Source organism: Nicotiana attenuata, chromosome 10, assembly GCF_001879085.1.
Source record: "Nicotiana attenuata strain UT chromosome 10, NIATTr2, whole genome shotgun sequence".
Taxonomy (NCBI): domain Eukaryota; kingdom Viridiplantae; phylum Streptophyta; class Magnoliopsida; order Solanales; family Solanaceae; genus Nicotiana; species Nicotiana attenuata.
This window is the reverse complement of record NC_031998.1, coordinates 42,683,931-42,700,096: the sequence shown is the minus strand read 5'-3', so window position 1 is coordinate 42,700,096 and position 16,166 is coordinate 42,683,931. Positions and strand designations below refer to the sequence as shown.

General features: G+C 35.0%; 1 protein-coding gene across 2 annotated transcripts in view; it reads right to left on the bottom strand.

Moving 5' to 3' along the window:
• LOC109233391 (DExH-box ATP-dependent RNA helicase DExH14) overlaps positions 1 to 4,705 on the bottom strand; it is a 41,521-nt gene extending 36,816 nt beyond the window's left edge. Inside the window, exons 1-8 of one of the 2 annotated variants that reach the window (XM_019399247.1) lie at positions 4,452 to 4,705; positions 4,302 to 4,363; positions 3,774 to 3,942; positions 3,039 to 3,489; positions 2,855 to 2,920; positions 2,321 to 2,425; positions 1,933 to 2,235; positions 95 to 211 (exon numbers count right to left, since the gene is read on the bottom strand). In XM_019399247.1, coding sequence (XP_019254792.1) covers positions 95 to 211; positions 1,933 to 2,235; positions 2,321 to 2,425; positions 2,855 to 2,920; positions 3,039 to 3,489; positions 3,774 to 3,942; positions 4,302 to 4,363; positions 4,452 to 4,558 — 1,380 coding nt within the window. In that variant the 5' untranslated portion in view covers positions 4,559 to 4,705. The remainder of the gene's footprint in view (positions 1 to 94; positions 212 to 1,932; positions 2,236 to 2,320; positions 2,426 to 2,854; positions 2,921 to 3,038; positions 3,490 to 3,773; positions 3,943 to 4,301; positions 4,364 to 4,451) is intronic. The other variant, XM_019399246.1, reaches the window with a different exon arrangement.

Sequence of the window (16,166 nt, the reverse complement as noted above, 5' to 3'; positions counted from 1 at the left end):
TAAAAGAATTTATCACCATAGGCAAAACAGCATACATTTTAACTATTACAAAAAAGAGTATTAACATACACTATCAAAGGAGAAAATAACTCACTAGTATGTTTTCGTTGCTATTATAAGTAATATGGTAAATTCTGCTCTGAATACGGTTGAGACTCTTGTAGCCATGGAAAGCTGTTTGTGCAAAGTCATCTAGCTCCTTTATCTCAATCTGATAAGAAAAACAATCAAGCAAAACCATCAGTTGAATTAAGCAACTTTTGGGGAAACCAATGAGGATCTACCAGAAAAGCATATCTTCAACTTTTCATAACATTTCCAAATACATTGTTTTGCCATCTCGTAGGCCCCTCGTCTAATCCACCAGGAGCCTGCTACCTCATAACAACATAGATTGGGTAAAACTCAATCAACCAATGCTTAATAGCTAAATAGAAGGAAAGAAAATACCTAGCCATTTTCTATCTCCGCTGAGATCAAACCCTGGTCTCCCCTAGTCTATTCCAACTTGTTGATTGTTAGGCTATAATGCTATATAATTGGGTGTAGCATCAAATAAAATACCTTTAGTATTTCCTCACTTTACTAAATTTCCCACACACACATTTTATGAATAAATATTAGGTGTTTATAATGAACAAATATTTATTAGTTTTAGTTCAATAAATTTAATTAATCGGGTGTGTGTCTGCACACACACACACACACACGCATACATAGATTTATTGGCCGTATCCCAACACATGTATCCACACTCGGATCCTTACCCCCGATTCCTAAAATTTATGTGATGAAGAATCCAATTTGGATACACACAACCGAGTCCGAGCAGCATAGCATTTCAGTACAAGACTAAATACCCACAAACGACTAACAAAGAGAAACCACCTCTCCAAAAGCCCACGTCCCAAACATGTGCCCAATATGAGAATGCAATGTCCAAGCACCACAGTTGAACATCAAAATGAGAAGCAACCCCCCAGAACTCAAAGCACAAGCCCAGATAGCCAATGCCTACGAACCCCGAATATATGCAATCATGGAATGACAGAAACTATTGTGCCTGACTTTTTAGGATGGATACTCATGGGACATCCTGGAATATATGCTAGGACATCGACTCAAATTGGAAATGGAGGAACTGAAGCTTTTCTCCAGAGAAACAGCTACATATAATTCCACAAAAAGGGCAGATAGGAAGATCTAAAGTGTCTGCTGCAAAATCTTTCTCGACTAGATCATACTGTGCACACGTCCTCCATAGAAATGAACCAATTCTCTATGCAAGACAATTTACACTATCAGGGTATTGAAGAAGGATTTCTTCACATCACATGCAGCCGGAGATTCAGTTCTAACGTCACAGAGTGAAGAAAATGAATTGTAGGACTTGTGCTTCTTTTTCTCTGTGCTACCTAAAACAATCGTGGATATTGTGGCCGGAGAGAGAGGAAGAACGAAGATAGGAGGAAAGTTGAGAGATCAACAATTTTTAATATTTTTTTATAAGTAAAAGATCATCAAATGTTAGGAGCCTTTTTCTGTTTTATTTTTACTTTTGGTCGTAAAGAAAAGATGCATTATCGTATAAATGCCGAACAGTGACAAGATAAATTGCTGTATAAGTTGATTTACAGATACACCCTCCATTGGAGAACAGATTCAAGCATCAAGTATTGAATGCATAGAAAAGGTTGAAGCATTCTGAAAATTACTATTTTTTCTTTTCCTTTAAAATTTTTTTAATACAACAACGTACATACATACATATATATGTATATATATGTGTGTGTGTGTGCGTATAGGGCTAGAAAAGAGAAGTACCAGACAACAGCACTAACAAGCGTTTCCGCAGATCAAGCCAAAGTAGATAAGTAGTTGGAAGAGCAGCAATAAACGAAGAAAAACCATAGTGGCAGCAGAGGGAAATACCAGTCTCTCCCCAGGTTTCATAGATGCAGTTGGTGTTGGAGGGATAATGACTTCTTCATATCCTTTGTAGTGCTTTCTGATAGTTCCTTGAGGAAGGGCTGTAGGACCTAAGGTGTTTGGCCCTTCACCATGACCAATGAGGTCCTCAAATATGTTTTTCTTCTCACTTGCATGAAGTAAAGAACTAAAACTCACGGCAGACAAATCATCTTCAACCCCATTATTTGTTCCTCGTCTATGCTTTCTTTCTTCCTTGCGACGAAGTTTGTCAATTTGCCGTTCAGACTCAGTTTGAACAGTTACCTGTACAATTAGTAACAAGTAAATTCAAATGCCAAGTATGCATTGCATGTATGTGACATTATCATAGTAGTATAGCTATTATTACCTGAACAGCATAACTAGGCGTGCGTGATTGCCCCCCTGGAGACATCTTGTCAGCTTTTAGTGCATGTAGTCCATGATGCACTGCATCAACAATTTCCTTTCTGTGCTGAGATCCGAGGAACAAAATTTCAGGGGAAAAGAAGAAAAATTAAATTGAAAGAACACCAAATTGCAAATGAATGATTTTCTACCTAATAGCTTACTGCTCCTATTGACCATAAATTTAGCACTTTGGAGAACTCAACTCATGAATAGTATGGGGCCTACATTCGCATTTATAATCTCTCAAGCAATGCTACAACATATCATCAGACACAACTACTTCACACCCTAGGTAAGGCACATACTTTTTACTTCAATGCATCGTAAAGTTTAAAGAGCAATATGATGATATATCCTATGGAGATCCATAATAATTAGAGAACCAGTTCAGGCACATACTTTTTACTTCAATGCGTCGTAAAGTTTAAAGAACAATATGATGATATATCCTATGGAGATCCATAATAATTAGAGCACCAGTTCAAATTTCTACCATGATAAGATCCTGAACTGTTTCAAATGCACCATCACCAACAAGGTCAAGCAAATCGCCAGCTATCTACACAAAACAAAATTAAAAACAATAGTACATATTAGATGCTTACAAGAATGATGCGCCAGAAGATGTGGCTAAAGTATGCAGCAGAAATTATGAAGTGAGAGTGACTTATTGTTACCTCATCACCTGGTTTCTCAGAATCAAGTACGCGGCATATGGCCATTGCCAGTTCATCTCGAGGAAGCTGCGAAGTACTACCTCTAACTATCTTATCACAGGCATCTCTTAACCAGCTTAAATCAAAATTTACACCAGATACAGATTCTCTAAAATTTGAGGAGCCATGATCGTACTGTGATTCATGACTTGAAGAAGGTGCATTATCCTGATCAACAAGCAAATCAGAATCTTCCAAAGAAACATCAATTAAGAATCGCGCGGGAGGTCTAAAGACAAGGTCCGAGCCAAATTCCACGTCATCAGTGGTTCCATTAGACATTTCCTGTAAAGAGACTGTCTCATTTCCAGGGTGATAATTCTGCAATTCGTACAATCTTTGTGCTAGGGAGGCAACTCTCGATAGTAATGAGTCCGAAACTGCGTAGCCCACGAGTTTTTGCAAATCTAGCCTGTATTTAGATAACAAGATTGAGTTTGCAGAGTAGCAGTTCACCGAAAATTTCCCAGCATACAGACATTCACGAAGTATTCATAGGAAAGAAAAAATTCATAGATATTCGCCTTTTATTTCCTGATTAGTGTTAACAGCATGTCAGCACGACACATTGGTCCCCTTACACCCCAGCTGATCCTCAGTCTAAAGATCAGACAAATACCATAAATACACACAGAGACAAAATAAGAGCTACTAAATGTTATCTTCAAGCAATATATTTAGTAACTATCTGCTTACTTCTTCTCAGCAATACTCCTGTGTTCCTCATCCTCCACCACTGTCCCGCTGAAAAGCCTATAAACACAGAATGCCACCTCCCTAAACTCCTCTGACACAACCTCGCCCTTCATCAGCTCAACCACTGCCCCAACAAACTGCTTGTACGCTTGCCGCAACTCAGGAGAAGCTGCACCAATTATTAGAACACTTCATTAAGTGTTGCAGAAGAAAAGGGAGCATACAAGAATTTCAACATAATTCCACTATAACAACCCTTCTTATCCCTTGTTTCTTTTTGGTGTAGCCATGAGACCATATCTTTTTGGCAGACTTCTTGCACATGCTGTTTTTTCACCGTTTTCAATAAAATTTTATTACTTTATCACACACACAAAAAATCAATCATAAACTAATTAGGATCGACTATAAAGAACAATATCATCATAATTTGATTACTTTTACTCTGGCATGAATCTTCTAAAAGAATTCAAACTTACTTCCATGTATTTCACAACAAGAACGTTAATATTGAAATTTTGATATTACCTTGGTCCCATTGATATACAATCTTTCGAGCAAGTTCTGATTCTTCAAGTGAAGTTGCAGTACTGAAAAACAAGAAAAACTCATATTCTTAAGCACCTAAACACTTGGAAAATTTGATAATAAAGAACGAAAAAGATGGGGTTTTGGTACCTGCGAGAGTTGAGATTTTGGAGAATTGCTTTCCGATGAAGGTAAGCTTGATCGGCGTCGAATGGTTCTCTGAGAGCATTGGTCAGGCGAGGCAGTTGAAACAACATTCTTAATGTTTCGCCGAATTGATTGATTGATGTTCTTCTCCAATGTTTTTTCCGGGGATGGTTTGAAGTGGTGGTCTAGCAGTGGTTTTTATGCGTTCGGAACAAAACCGGTTCTTGGTTTCTTGCGCAAGGTGTAATCAGGGAACCGGCCAATTTTTACACCCAGTTACTAATAGAATACAACTAATTGGTTCATAGAGTACTAATTACTACTACCATGAAAAGGATTACAATATAAAAATTATTTGTATAGTGATTACTAATAAAAACATGTTATGAAATACTTGATTAGGGTAGATGTCCATAACTCCTAAAGTAGTAACACGCACTACTCTTCTCCATTAATCTCCCACTACTTCTTACCATTATGGATGTAACTCCCACACCTCCATGATCTTCCCCCATGTTCTCAATAGTTAATACCATGTTTATGGAGTCCCTTTGTATTACCTATATCATCCTATAAATAGAGTGTTTGGGCATCACATTGTACACACTTGAATACATGGAAGAAATAGATTCTGTCCTCTCTTTCTCTCTACATTGCTGTCTATCTTATTGTTTTATATTATTACTTTGAGCTAAGTTTCGTAACACGTTATCAGCACGAACACCTCATTCTTCGTTAGGTTGTGGTAGGTGTTTCTTAACTTTCACGGCTTGCCTACTCATACCCTTTTGGTTGTCAGGTAACTATTTGTTTATCTGTTTTCACATACAATGGTAAGAGTCTTTATGCTATTTTTGTTTACTAATCCACAAATTTTTAATTTTATGATTATGCTTAAAAACTAACATCAAACTGTGTATTAGATTGAAACTTGCCTAACAATGAAAATCACAAAATGATGCTGCCGACGGAATTTAGATCATCCCTACAAGAACTGCCACATTGCACAAAAATTACATTAAATGCTCTCCTATGTCGGAAACGAACAGTACAACTTACCATATCGTCATTATCTGCATAAGCCATATAATATTTTTCCTTAGAGTTAATATTAATAGATATAATGCATAATTTGTTTATGTTTTTTTGTGTCTACAATATTAAAAGCTATGATTAGTTCTCCCCTTTATCGATGCAGATACTATAGTTTTATTTATCACTATATGAGTTACGCTTATATCCATTTGAAGTGATAATACTTTTAAGTCTTATGATGATTAAATACGATGATGCAAGGGTAAGAAAGATAGGTTCAAGCCCACCGTACCATGCGGGTAAGACATTGTTTCTTGTCTTGATGTACCATTATAAGAGTTGGGTTTGAGTCCTAACACATGCTTTTATGTGTACGACATTGGGTTTGAGTCCCAGTGCACCATATTGATGATATAATGATGACTAAAGAGAAATAATGTATTTTTCATGAAAAAGCATGAAGTTTGTCCCACTTGATTTGCTCCATTCTTGAAGTGAATGTGATAGCGGTGCATAATAAGTCTAAATGAAGACAAGTGGTTGACCAATGAATGTGGGCGTGCCAAAGATCAAAATAATAATAGTCATCATTATGGTAATTATAAAAGGAGAACAATAAGGGTTCTCAAAATAATCCTTAGGTGAAGGAATTGTGTATCAATATGGTCTGTAAATATGAGGCACGCTCAAACGATTATAGACCATTTTATTGAAAGTATGCGACTTGTGATAAGCATTGTAAATGCAGACTCATTCCTGAAGTGAGTGTGAAAATATATATGTGATACAAATTATGCACAAGAATGTATTTATGCATGATTGAATAAATACTACAACTCACATCTACAGGAGGTTTGAGAGAAAGAAAGATCATGAACATTGCTATGTGGTTATACGAATATGTCATTGGTCGTGTACATGTGGTACGCCGAAAATATTTTGCCATGCCTTATAAAAATTAATTAAAGGCAAAATTAAAGCAAGAAAAGATTTTGCTTATGATGATTTTGACCATGACAATTATTATGATAAGATAATATTTCCTGTGGAGGAAAAATTCACCACTTGGATGTTGTTATAAAAGATCTTGTAGTGAAAAATTATTGAGAGCTCCAGAAGAGCGAATTTGTTACTACCCGAATAAATAAAATTATCTATGGCATTGGTGGTAGTAAGTCTCAAAAGAAACTTTTTGAGTTTCAAATGTATTAGCCAAAGTGGTTGGCATATTGAGACTATAAATGAAAGGAAGAACGATTATCTTCATATTACTATAATATACTGGGTAAATAGTAAATTAAATATTTATTGAAACAAATATCAGTTGGCATGACCGGTTGGCCATCCGGTTCAATTATGATGCGAAAAATGATTGAGAATTCACATTGACATAAATTGAAGAATAAGGAGATTCTTCGAGAATTCTCATGTATGACTTGTTCTCATGATAAATTGATTACTATACCAGCTGGGGTTGAGAATGTATTATCTGATTTCTGGAACGTATAAAAGGTGATATATATATATGGGCCTAGTCACCTGCCATGTGGACCGTTTACTATTATATGATTTTAATAGATACATCTATTGTATGGTCACATGTGCGTTTGTTATCAACTTGCACTTTGGTTTTTGCAAGGTTGTTTGCTCAAATTATTAGAGCACAGTTCCAGAATATATATTATGATAATTTATCTTGATAATGCTGGTTTAAATCCAAGTTGGTTTAGCAGAAATCGTATGCCTCCAATTAAACTAAACCATTGGTTATGAGAATAAAACTCCAAATAGAAATTTTGTATTAAGTATATTATTTAATATACAACAGCACTTGTACGCATCTAGCCAACAAGTTATGATAAATTCTCCCCATCACAATTGGTTCAGGGTCAGGAACCAAATATTCCCATGTAGAAATATGGATGTGCTATATGATTTAATTGTGCTGTCACATTGCACAAAGATGGGTTCCCAAAGAAAGTTGGGAATTGTGTTAGTGATCCCAACATTAGGGGGAGAAAATGAGAAGCTGAAAAAAGTAATACATGGAATGAATTATTATGAGTATACCTAGATCCTCGTACAAGAAAATGTGAATTTGAAGTTCAAGTGATAATTCATTTCCAAAATATTGTCAGACGCATTTGATGACCCAAAGCTAAATGTCATATTTCAGCTGTTAATGTTCCAAATAGAATAAAGTCCATGATGGACATAGTTTGTGGAACGCATGAAGCGTAATAGACAAATAGGTTCCAAAGATAAAACTCCTTGAAGAAGGAGAGGAGTAAATGTTCAAGATGGTCATAATAAGGAGGCAAGTGCTTTATAAGAGCACCATGGCATAACATTTTATAAGACCTCATGGGAGAGGCTCAGGTACCTGAAAATAATGAGATCTCGATAAATTATGTCTTTATTATGCGATGATGGAACCGATGTAAAATGATCATCGATGATGTTGTTAATATAATGTAGCGCTCAATATTATTAATATTGACAAGGATCTTGAGCTCAAATCTATCATGGAATTTGGACAGATAAATGATTGGCCAAATGAAAAATATGCAATGAAAATTGACTTCATCTGAAAAATATGAAGTTTGGACGAATAGTCCCAACAGCTGAGAGTATAAAGGCTATATGGAGATATTGAAATATGATTAGTATTATATTGCAAAAAGAATCCTTGATATAGATTTGTTTATTCTAACAAATATTGTCAAGGTTTTGTTGTTTATGCAAATGCAGGCATTTATTGAAGTCCGTTCTTCAAACAATCTATTTGTATGTGAGGAATTATCATATTATCATTTCACAAGATGTGTGACTTTTCTTTGAAGAGAAGATTCCAATAATAATGAAGAAGTTGATGTTTGCTTATATCAATTGAAAGAAGAATATTGAAGGAGACTGAATAAATCATATATTTCATCAAAGTTCTTTGTCAGACACGATCTTCAACAAAATGATGAAATAGATGTTCAAGAAATTCGTTCAAGTGATAATTTGGCGGAATAATTCACCAAGGCATTGCCGATCTCAATATTAGAGAAGTTGTTAGACAAGCTTGGAATTCGTCGTGATATTTTCATCAGGGGGAGGCAAATATGTGTTGTACTCTTTTTCCCTTAGCTAAGGTTTTATCCCATTGGGTTTTCCTGGCAAGGTTTTTAACGAGGCAGCAAATAAAGCGTATTACAAATATGGGTACTCTTTTTCCTTCACTAGGATTTTTTTTCCATAGGGTTTTTTTCCTAGTAAGGTTTTAACGAGGCACATTATCTTTGGACATCCAAGGGGGAGTGTTATGAAATACTTGATTATGGTGGATGTCCATAACTCCTAAGGGAGTAACACCCACTACTCTTCTCCATTAACCTCCCACTACTTCTTACCATTATGGATGTAACTCCCATACCTCCATGATCTTCCCCCATGTTCTCAATAGTTAATACCATGTTTATGGAGTCCCTTTGTATTACCTATATCATCCTATAAATAGAGGGTTTGGGCATCACATTGTACACACTTGAATATATGGAAGAAATAGATTCTCTCCTCTATTTCTCTCTACATTGTTGTCTATCTTATTGTTTTATATTATTACTTTGAGCTAAGTTTCGTAACAAAACAATTGATGATTAATATGAAGAGATTATTATAAGTGATTACAACCAAATATTGTTAATTTAATCTCTCAAATATCAGTAAAATTTAATTTCATTAATGTGATATATGGCTAATCGCATTTAACCTCTAATTGATTAAAAGGTGTGTTTATGGTCCATTAATATAAGAAATATGTTACATAAGATTATTTTTTGAACTATATTATTCTCAGTACGAAATAATATAGAAAAGAAAAATTGGTAATTAGTCAAAATGTTATAAATGGAATTGTATTTAAGGTGAATGTTTATAATTTAGAGAGATTTTAGGGTTTGTTACTTGGTGGCTAAGTCATTTTCCCCTATTATAGAGAGTTTTATTCTATTGTAATTAATCCCAAATTAATAAGAATTCTATGTCTCTACTTTTCTCTTCAATACTCTTCTCCTTCTTTTATTATTTTATAACACGTTATCAGCACGAGACTCTAACCAATTGAGTAGATGACGGTTGTTTTGATTTGTTGATATACTATTAATTAGTTGTCTAGTGTTTGAGAAATTAAACCACCCGTGGAGAGAAGATATAGGAATTTGTGTGAATGCATTGATTTCCTATACTAGGCATCTCCTTTAGTCACTAGGCTTTGGGATACGTGCATGATGCTCAACTTGTGCATAATATTGAGCATTATGATTGTCAATTGTTTCATGAACTTCCTTCGTGAATAAATTCTGGATTTAAGGTAAGTATTTTACATAAGTTTTTTCTTTTAAATTCTTGAAATTTTATAATTTGATTTTAAATACAAGCAAAGACAACAAAGTTTGATTATAACTCTAATAGAGTTTGTAAGAAATTATAACCATTTGAAGTGGTAAAATTTCTCTGTCTAGCATAAGAGCCGGATCTAGGATTTTTATAACATGGGTGCACCACTAAAAAATGAGAAAAAAATATTAAGTGGATTTGATCTCTACTCCTCTAGGTAGGATTTGGTCTCTACTCCTATAGATAAATAACTTGCATTTAACCAAGTGCACCATATAGCCTCTTTGGAGCATTGGTGCTAACATATAATATTAGACCAATTTTTAAAAATATGTACATAAAATATATAATTTAGCGGAGAGACCATGGTTCACGTGCCCCATATATGTGCCTATAAATCCGCCCTTGTTGACATGATCAAATTCATGTATGATTGTGGGCACAAGAAGTGAAAACCCGTCCTACTGAATTTGCTTCATTCTCATCCCTTAAGAGAATATGGTAACATTATGTGATAAATTTGAAAGAAGACAAAATTATTACATTGAAGATATCAATGGATGTGGACGTGGCAATTGACAAAATTATAATCGTCATCATTGTGGTAAGGAGAACAATAAGGATTCTCAAAATAATCCTTACTCTACGAAAGTAATTCCTGTCGTATATTTGACATGATTGTAGTCCATTCATGATGTGTGACAATATATGATTTATGAATACATATTCTTTTTTAAAAGAAAAAAAAGGAACGTGCTAGTGTAGTGAATGTACCACACTCACCTCTAGAAGGAGGTTTGAGATGACATAAGAAAATAATTTTTTATTATGGCATGAATGGTCACTGATAACGTACCTATTGTGATTACCAAAATATTGTGGCTATGTGATTATTACATGGAAAAAGTATTAGAAGCAACATATCTTGCCTATTGTGATTTTGACTATGACCATAATGATATAACTTTCTATTTGAAAGATATATTTACCATATGGATGTTGATGAGTATGTGGTAATACAAAATTAATTGAGAGCTCTGGAAGAGCCAATTATTACTATTTCAGAGAAATAAAATTGATTATCAATAATGTATTGTGCTGTAGTAAGTCTCAAAGAAACTTATTTAGTTTTTAAAGTATTTGTGAAAGCGGTTGGTTATATTGAGACTATAAATAAAGGAAGGATTTAATATCTTCTATTACTACAACTTGTAGTAGAGTAATATGTATGTGAAAAGTTACCCGTTTTATTCTCCAGTTTGTACTATACAAATTAAAGAATGCCACAATAAAGTAGAAGTTTATTGATATAAAACCCATATCATAATAAACTTGGAGTTTATTGATAATTGCACACTCCATGGCATAAACCTGAAGTTTATCAATATTGATAAATTATTCAGTTGGCATAATTGGTTTAGCCTAGTTAATTTAAGTATGATGTGCAAAAATAAAAGAGAATTCATATGGGTAAATATTAAAGAACTAGAAAGTTATGTACGAATTCTCACATGTTGCTTGTTCTCATTAATTAATAGACCAACTAAAATTGGGATTGAATCCCATGAATGCTGGAAATATCAAATATGAATATGGGCTCATTCACCTGGAATATATACCACATAAGATGCATACCCGCAACTTGGTATTTGCGAGGTAACTTGCTCAATAATTTAATTTAGAGCATAATTTCCAGATTTTCTATTTAAGACAGTTCATCTTGGTAAGTTGGTTTTTATCATAATTGGTTTAGCAAAATGATTTGTTGAGTGCCTCCACTTAATAGCTAAACTATTGCTTATGAGAACAAAATTATTTATATTAGATTGATATACATTATATACGAATTATATTTTCCCCTCACAAATTGTTCAGGGTCGGGAACCAAATAATTCCATCTTACTATTATTGTTGTGCGGTGGATGTTCTGATCAACACCATAACGCACAAATAAGGTTTTTAAAGTTGAGGAAGCAGGTTAGTTTTTCTAACATAAGGGGGAGAAAGGATAAACAGTTGAGAAAAGGTACATGGAATGAATTATCATTTGTACATCTAGATCTTCGAATATAATATGAACTTGAAGTTTATAAAAAGATAATTCATCTGTAATATAAAAAAATGCAAAGCGTGCCAAGCGCATTTGCTGCCCAAAGAAAGTAACTATATTTTCACTGCAGATACTCCTATTAGAATAAGTCCTAGAAGGATAAAGTCTATGGTAGGCGAAGTGGATAGACAAATCGGTACCAATTAAAATCCTTGATAAAGAAAATGAGCAAATGATCAAAACAATCATACTAAAGAGGCAAGTGCTCTAGAAGAGTACACGACATAACATTTTATAAAACCTCAGGAGAGTTTCAGGTACCTGAAATGAATGAAGATGTTTCTATATTATGTCTTTATGAAAAATATATTAGAACCGATATAAAATGTTCGTCGACGACATCTATAATAGCGCTAAGTATAGATGGGGATCTTAAGTATGCCGAATACAGACACAAAATATTGGCCAAATGGAAGAGACACAATACAAATAGAATTGGTTTCATATGAAATACATGTAGTTTTGGAAATGTAGTTCAAACACTCGAAAGTATAAAGTCAATGGTGTTTGCAATCATTTTCATGTATCTTGTATGTCTGGCATGACATGAAAACTTGATGTAAATCTAAAGTCTATTTATATGGATTATTTGACTATACTTATATGGCAATCCATGAACGATTTAAAATGTTGATAGCATATATAATTCTTGGAGAATTTTTTGGTCATGAATTACCACATCCTAAGCACAATTTGTGCACATATGTATCTTGCTATAACTATAAGAATGATAATATGATAGCAAAATCTTTACCCCTATGTGAAGATATTGAAATGACGATCCCGATAAGATCATATGAAGGCAATACATCTCTATCAGGAATGATGATTTCAGGGTGAAACAAATTCATTCAAGTTAATATGGTTGATTTGTTTATCAAATCTCTGCCAACAATCTTTTGAAGATGTTGCACAAGATTGGAATGCGACGTCTCAAAGATGTGAATTGATTGTCTCATGAGGGGGAGTTAATACGCGTTGTACTCTTTTTCCCTTATAGGTTTTGTCTTAGTGAGTTTTTCTTGCAAGGTTTTTAACGAGGCAACCAAAAGACGTATTGCTAGATATGTGTACTTTTTTTTCCTTTACTAGAATTTTTCCCACTGGGTTTTATTTTAGTTAAGGTTTTAACGAGATACATTATCTGTTGAATATACATTCAAGGGGGAGTGTTATAAATAGAATTGTATTTAAGGTGAATGTCTATATTCTAGAGAGATTTTAGGATTTGTTACTTGGTGACGAAGTCATTTTTCCCCCTCGTATAAAGGGTTCTATTCCGTTGCAATTAATCTCAAGTCAATAAAAGTTATATGTCTCTAGTTTTCTCTGCAATACTCTTCTTTTATTATTTTATAACACAAAATTTTATTTACCAAAAAAAATAAATATGTACATACAATTCAAAAAACCTCTAAAGCTGGACATACCCCAGCTTTAGCACAACTAGCTCCTACAAACTCCCGCCACTCTTTTTTATGACATTTTACCAATCTAATCTATGTACAATTGGATAGTTCACTAAATTTGTGAAGATTCACAAGTAGAGGGATAAAATTGCACACAGCAATTATTTGAAGGTTAAATGTACTTAGTTAGATATTATAAGGACCAAAACGCACTTTACTAATAATGGAGGGGCTAAAAGTGAACAGAACAAAAGAAAATTTAGACAAATAAAAAATGCTCTCAGCGCACGATAAGCCAAGGCAGGCTAACGTGCACCACTGATGGCTAGGCGACGCAAACAAACTGCTCCGGCGACCACTGTTACAACGCCGGTGAACTCGATGATGCAGACTATCACTCCGTTAACATTTGGAAGTTTTTTACCAACTAGATTCCAACCAATTGAGGAGGAAAGTGAGCTAAATGAAATCGATGAAAGGAACAGTGACCAATGGAACAGTAAAATGATGAATCCAACAAAGGAAGCTCAGAAATGTAAGGATCAGCTACCAACAAGTCCGAAACGACTTCAATTCTCTAAGGCTGGTTCTTCAAAGCATAATCTAGATCTAGATCTTGCAGAATGTGCAGGAAAAGAGGTGAAGCAGACCGTACATGCAAAGGAGCTTCGACAACAGAATCGAAACTCTCAGATGGGGATGAGATTGGAATATATCCCACCAAGTCACAGGGATGGCAAAGTAGTCATTCAAATAGAGGAAGATGATGTGAGTGAGTTGAAGGACTATTGGGAAACTTCTCTAATCGGCTATGTACTGGGAGACACTCTGTACGAGAAATCTATGGTGAGTTACGTAGAAACAGCTTGGGATTCTAAGCCCCAAATTCTATACCACCAAGATGGCTATTATGTTTTTCGGTTCATAACTATGGAGGATAGAGATACAGTTGTTCAAGCAGGACCATATACATACCATAACAAGCCATTAATTTTACAGAATTGGGAAAGAGATTTCCATTTTGACCCTAAATGTATCACTACTATTCCTCTATGGATTCACTTTCCTAGTTTATCGGCTGGGTATTGGACTGCTGATGCTTTAAGTAAAGTTGCCAGTGCTGTTGGTATGCCTATGTATACAGACAAGTACACAACTGAATTGAACAAAATCTCTTATGCAAGAGTGCTAGTGAAAGTGGACATAACAAAGCCATTGATTGAGAATATTGAAATCATGACTCCTACTGGTATAAAACAGCAGGAAATTATATATGAATGGAAGCCAAAGTTCTGCAATGACTGTTTGCATTTTGGACATGATGCTTTTGAATGCTGGAATCAAAGTAAACAGGAAAATGATGCTGAATTTAAAGCTCCTAAGAGAAGAAATAGAGGCAGAAGGAGGAGAATTGTTCAGGAATGGAAGCCAAAGGAACAAACAGAACAGGAAGAGAAGAATGGGGAAGTGACAGGAATTCAACCTCCAATAGATGTCGACAAAGAGAAACAGACTGCTAGAGTTGATACTGATCAAAGTAGAAGGAGGATGCGCACAAATGTTGGCACTGAAGGACAACATGCTTCTTTAGATCAGCAGGGTGAAATTGTTGAGGCTAGCAATGCTAATAGATTCAGAGTATTGGAGGAATATGGACAAACATCTGTACAGGGAGGGGGGTTGAACCCTAGACAACACCCACCATGATCATTAGCACCTGGAACATAAGAGGGCTGAACAAGCCCCATAAGCAGAAAGAATTGAAAAACTTTCTGCATAAGAATAAAATAGACATTTTAGGATGTCTGGAAACTAGAGTCAAAGAAATGAAAGCAAAAAAGATTCTGTATAAGGTAGCAAAAGATTGGGGATACTGCTATAATTATACAAAAGCTGAGAATGGAAGGATTCGGGTACTATGGAAGACCAACTTATCAGTTAACATTGTTAAAGTTCATGAACAATTCATTCATTGCAAAGTGAGTGATTCAGTGACTGGATACCAGATTATGTTAACAGTAGTGTATGCTAGGAACAAGCTACAGGACCCAAACAAGCTACCAAGTAGGGTTGGGCCCAAACAATTATACCTTCTCCAATGTGAAAAAGGACATTTTTCCCGGGTTTGACTAGCGCGATCGCGCTAGTGGCCCAGTGTTCTGCCTGACGAGCGCGACTTGAGCGCGATCGCGCTATTGACGCACATTTTTCACCTTATTCCTTTTTGAATTTGAAAAAATGTAAAACATGAAAGTTGTAGCCCTTTGAGTTAGATTTGCAACCACATATTCTGGAGCCCAAATGGAGTTCTGAGCAAAAAGTTATATCTATTTTGCTAGACAGTGCGCAATATGCCTACTGGAGTCTTCGTTCGCTCTAACTATCATCCGTTGACCCCCAAACACGATCCCGGCTTAATTCCTTGAACTTTTACTCAAACTTTAAAGCTCCAAATCACTTGAATTCATTCCATAACATCTACATAGCTCGAAATCACTCCTACAAGGCATAAAACACACCGTTAGTACAAAACACTAGCGATTAAAGCTCAAACTCAATTAAAGTGCAGTAAATTAGAGTGTAATAATCGACTAAAATACGTAATTATAGCCTATCATCAACACCCCACACTTAAACGTTGCTCGTCCTCGAGTCAACCAAAAATTTACTCTATCTATGAGCACTTAACATATTCGAAGCACACTACACCAATGATTATGGTTGATAGCAACAATTAAACTCTAGCATATGCAATCATCATACACTTCCCTTTACTTATGT